Source organism: Mus caroli, unplaced genomic scaffold (assembly GCF_900094665.2).
Source record: "Mus caroli unplaced genomic scaffold, CAROLI_EIJ_v1.1 scaffold_17181_1, whole genome shotgun sequence".
Classification (NCBI taxonomy): Eukaryota; Metazoa; Chordata; class Mammalia; order Rodentia; family Muridae; genus Mus; species Mus caroli.
In genome coordinates this window covers 11,251-16,023 of record NW_018388610.1, presented here as the reverse complement: position 1 = coordinate 16,023, position 4,773 = coordinate 11,251, and the positions used below count along the sequence as shown (strand labels likewise).

At 35.8% G+C, this 4,773-nt stretch overlaps 1 protein-coding gene across 1 annotated transcript in view; it reads right to left on the bottom strand.

The window, feature by feature from the left end:
• LOC110287703 (vomeronasal type-2 receptor 116-like) overlaps positions 1-2,880 on the bottom strand; it is a gene marked incomplete at both ends in the record, with an annotated part of 6,886 nt that extends 4,006 nt beyond the window's left edge. Inside the window, 2 exons of the mRNA XM_021154256.1 lie at positions 1,453-2,259; positions 2,589-2,880. Coding sequence (XP_021009915.1) covers positions 1,453-2,259; positions 2,589-2,880 — 1,099 coding nt within the window. The remainder of the gene's footprint in view (positions 1-1,452; positions 2,260-2,588) is intronic.
• Between the last annotated feature and the right edge of the window lie 1,893 nt (positions 2,881-4,773).

Sequence of the window (4,773 nt, the reverse complement as noted above, 5' to 3'; positions counted from 1 at the left end):
AAAAAAAAAAGAAAAAAAAAGAAAATTCTAAATGAGGTCATGACTCCATAAGGAATCTTCTTGGGTATATGCCCCTAAGCAAACCCAAATATTATAGATGGAACAGGTTAAATTAAGAAATGTTTGACAAACTCTTACTGGCCAAGAGAATTGGTAACTGACTCAAGACCATTTTTATACAACACACTTAGAGCTCTCTGAAAATGTAGTTTAAGCATTGGGCATCATATACCATGTACACGTGGAGGAATGGAACTCAGTAAATAAGATACACTGAATAAAATAAACATTTACTATTTAACAGTAGACACAGTACAATTATAGAAATAAAAACAGTACATATTAGTATTTACTATTTATGTAACAAACAGTTCAGATATTTTCTTTGTGTGGAGGGCTTTAAAACTGCAAATACCACCAGCTAAAAAAGGCTGTCATATAATAAATATGTTTGCTTTGCTGGAGACATTCCTTAAACTCTTTGAATTGGAGTTCTAGGGTAGATAATAAAAATAAATCGGTTCGGTTTGCCATTTTTAATTTTGATTGAACTTCTAACCCCAAAGATATAATGAAAAATCAATAACATGTCTGGAGACAAAATGATAAATTATTTATTTCTTGGATAATCATTAGGCTGCCTCTCTTCTGTGAAACCTGTACAAATGAAGAACCAACCTGACTGCTAGTTAGACAGAGCTTTGTGATTCCCCCTGATAACAATGCCTGGGTCTCTTCTTTCACTGATACACTATCTTCTCCTGAGAAAACCTAACAACCCTCAGTGTTGGTCCCTGGCCTTCAACTCTTTTAAGCCAAGGTGATAAGAATCATCAGTAAAGGAGCCATCAAAGAGGTTGAATAAGTGAAAGATACTTAGATTGATGTGCATTGAATTTCAAAAGACTCATTCTGTACAACATAAATCATTGAACTAAACACAGCTAAGTCACCAAGACACCAATTTACATGGATTGAAGAAATTCATATTTCTTTGATAAGCTAACCGAACCAATTCACTTATGAAATAGAGCTTCCGTCCTTGAAAAGAGACCTGAAAGTCTGAAGTACACGTTAAAGTGATCTTTCACTTTATAACACTGAGTTATAAAATCTTAAGAGCATTTTAACTCTTAAAGATCTTATGCTCTGTCCTCTTTCCTGAGAAATAAATATGGGAAATATCAACTTTTCACACTGAAGATATTATGAAGAAAATTGTGAGGCAATTTTTACATAAATTCAATATTAAGTTATTTTCTTGTTCCTGGCTCTTCATTTATAAAGAACACTTATTCAGGATTTAGCATTCACCTCCAGACAGAGAAACAAGATTCCCTCCATTGCTTATTGACAGCATAGTCTAAAACATATGATGCTCAACTTGAATGCCTTAAGAAATAATAAAAATGCTACATTGCTGACATTATAAAACATAGTGAGGCATCTTACCTTCCAGGGGGAGAAAACCATTTTTTCTCCATTTGCATATGGTTGGATCTGTATTTCTTGAAGATTCATCTCATGGAGACTATAGGCCACAGCATACACAGCACTGTATATATTGTAGCCTTCCTCACTCATGGCTGGGTCAAAAAGGTGTCTGGGAAGTAAATCCAAAGAAGCATTGGGTTGGCAGTTCTCCAAAAGTTGACAATCAAATTTAGAAAATGAGCAATTGAAAAGCAAATGCCAAAACTGAGGAAGATAGTTGTCCTCTGGGTATTTGTAAGGATTAACTGTTTGGACAAAATTTATAAACTCAACCATCTCTTCATGGTGGTGTGAAAAAATAAGACTCCCATGAAATGGCTCTAACATAAAAGAATCAGTGTGTGTGTCAACATCCCATGAAGAGGCCAAGACCCAGACTTTCCATGCCACAAACAGTTGTGTAATATATCGCATTGAACCTTGTACAAAAATAATGTCTCCATAAATAACTATGACATTGGCTGATGATTCCTCAATCATCTCCATATTTTTCCATAGTGCATTGAAATATGCATTCCATGTGCCAGAGATCATTTTCAAAAAGGCTATGCAGATACCATGGCTTTCCATATTTTCTCTTAAGTCTAATAGTATCTGAGTCCCTCTGTGATCATCTGGGAGGATTAGACCAACCCAGGACCAGCTGAAATGAAGCAACAGCAAGACTATGGCAAGTGACAGAGATGTGTCCTTGGGGGCCATTTGATAGATAGAATTAAACGTATGCCTGTCATTCAAGATAGAATCAAAAGAACCAAAGGTGACCTGAAGAGATAACAAAATAAATTGGCATCAGACACAATCCTAGTCTTAAATCAACAGGTAGAAACAGTCAAGATGAAGCCGGACTTGTCCTGTAAACCCATTACATTTTTTTTCCACAAAAATTGCTGGCAGGTCTAAAATTACAATTACATAGCTGTTCTTACCCACCTCTACTTTCATTCTAAGTAATGTAAATATGAATCTAATATAAACTATCTTCATACCTTTTTTGATAGGTGATTAACTCCAGTGCCCCTATTTTAAATTTACAGACACTTATGATGTCAACAAAAATACTTGTTTCCTAGGTCGCACATTACATTCCTCACCTGAGGTATTTTGTAGAGTTGTAGAAATGTTCCAATGTGGGCAGATACTGACCATGATGGTCCTGTGAGTACAGCAGGTGACTTCCTCTTGTGACCACAGTCGTAATTAGGAAGGTGATTAATTATTCCTGTGCACCAAAGAAATACTCTATAAAGAATATTCTTTTCAGTATATGGAATATTATAGATATTATATCCAATAGTTGTATTGGGTAGAAGATCAGGGTTCCTGTTGATCTCTTCAATAGCAAACACCAGGGCCAGAACAAATTGGTAGTTCTTAAACTTATACCTGTATAGATTTCACAAATTACACAGGAGGAAGCCATAGACCATACAACTTTTCTACTTAGTTCAGTGGTTTTATAATGTAAGTGCCAATGTTTTTATGAAATCATTATTATAAAATCTTCTCTAGAATTACTAGAATTAAAATGGGCATTTTAAGCAGATTAGATTAGTACTAGTCCACACTCATTAACTATGGTCTCTGGAATTCTAATTTATTATCATATTGCTTTTTGAAAATAATTTTTATTACATATTTTCTTCACTTACATTTCAAGTGCTATCCTGAAAGTCCCCTATACACTCCCTCTGCCCTGATCCCCCAACCCACCCACTCCCACTTCCTGGCCCTGGCATTCTCCTGTACTGGGGCATATAATCTTTGCAAAACCTAGGGTCTCTCCTCTCAATGATGGCCAACTAGGCCATCTTCTGCTACATATGCAGCTACAGACACGAACTCTGGGAGTGCTGGTTAGTTCATTTTGTTGTTCCTCCTATAAGGTTGCAGACTCCTTCAGCTCCTTGTGTACTTTCTCTAGCTCCTCCATTAGCGACCCTGTGTTCCATACAATAGATGATTGTGAGCATCCACTTCTGTATTTGCCAGGTACTGGCATAGCCTCACAACAGACAGTTTATCAGGGTCCTGTCAGCAAAATCTTGCTGACATATGCAATAGTGTCTGCGTTTGGTAGCTGATTCATTTATGGAAAAAAATCTGTCAGTGAATAAGGATTTAGGTTCAGAAAAACATCAGAACACTTATTTGGATTTTGGCCTTTCATTCTCTAAAATTTTGAAAGGACAATATATGTTGATCCAATCACCCACTTTTCTGTGAAAATATCCACCTTAAAAATTAGCACAGAATTAATACAAATAATATATTGCCACAGGTGTCATTTCTATGACTTTTTAATGAGGTGGTCTGGAACACATGCTGTAGAACTTGCTGATGTAGAACTGATGAAGTTCTTCCTGCCTCTGCCTCTCAACTGATCAGATTAATTTATATGAAGCTATACCCAACTTTTTTCAACTTTGTGTGTATTTATGAGTTACATATGTGTGACTTTTATAGATATGAGGTTTTGTGCAGTTATAAGTACATCAGTTTCATGAACCATGAGTGCAGGGAAGAGAAGGACATCCATGGTCAGTCCAGACTCTTACTGGTGCCTATTAAACTTTTGTTTAATTATTGACTCACTGACTTATTTGATTGATTAGGTCAGAGTCTGACCATGTAACCTTGGCTGGCCTGGAACACACTCTGTAAACAAATTTGACCTAGAAACCATTAAGACTTTTTTTTACCTCTCCATCCCCAGTGCTTCGGAGAAGAAAGAGTACCATGTCAACTGACTTCACAGTTCCTTTATTGTTTTTCAGCACATAATCCTGGAACTCTAGTTAGCAAACTTGCAAGGAGTCACCTCTGCTTATTTTATCCTCCATATAATTGTTAGATAACAAGGGTATACTCATGAACTTTGGGAGGTCTGAACTCAGATCTTCAACTTGAACCTAGAGGAGTTTGCCTTGTTAGGCAACTGTTGATTTCTCTCACAATAATGTGTAAAGAGAAAAAAATTAGACCTTTGATGATGCCAAAGACCCACAAACAAAGAAAGAGCATTCCATGTTAGTGTCAAAGTATGCTGTTCCCAACGCTGTTTCCTTAAGATTATATTTAGTAAATTGTTCAATTGGATATGAACATATTTCATAAGATGTTTTCAGGGTTTATACAGAAAAGCAGAATTATGTTATGTATATATGGAAAATATTTCTCCACTAAACATTCTTGAAAAGAAAATAACAGGGCATCTTTACATGTAGTAGTTTTCTGCAGAATTCTGACATTTTAGACACAATTTTTTTAACTTTGGTT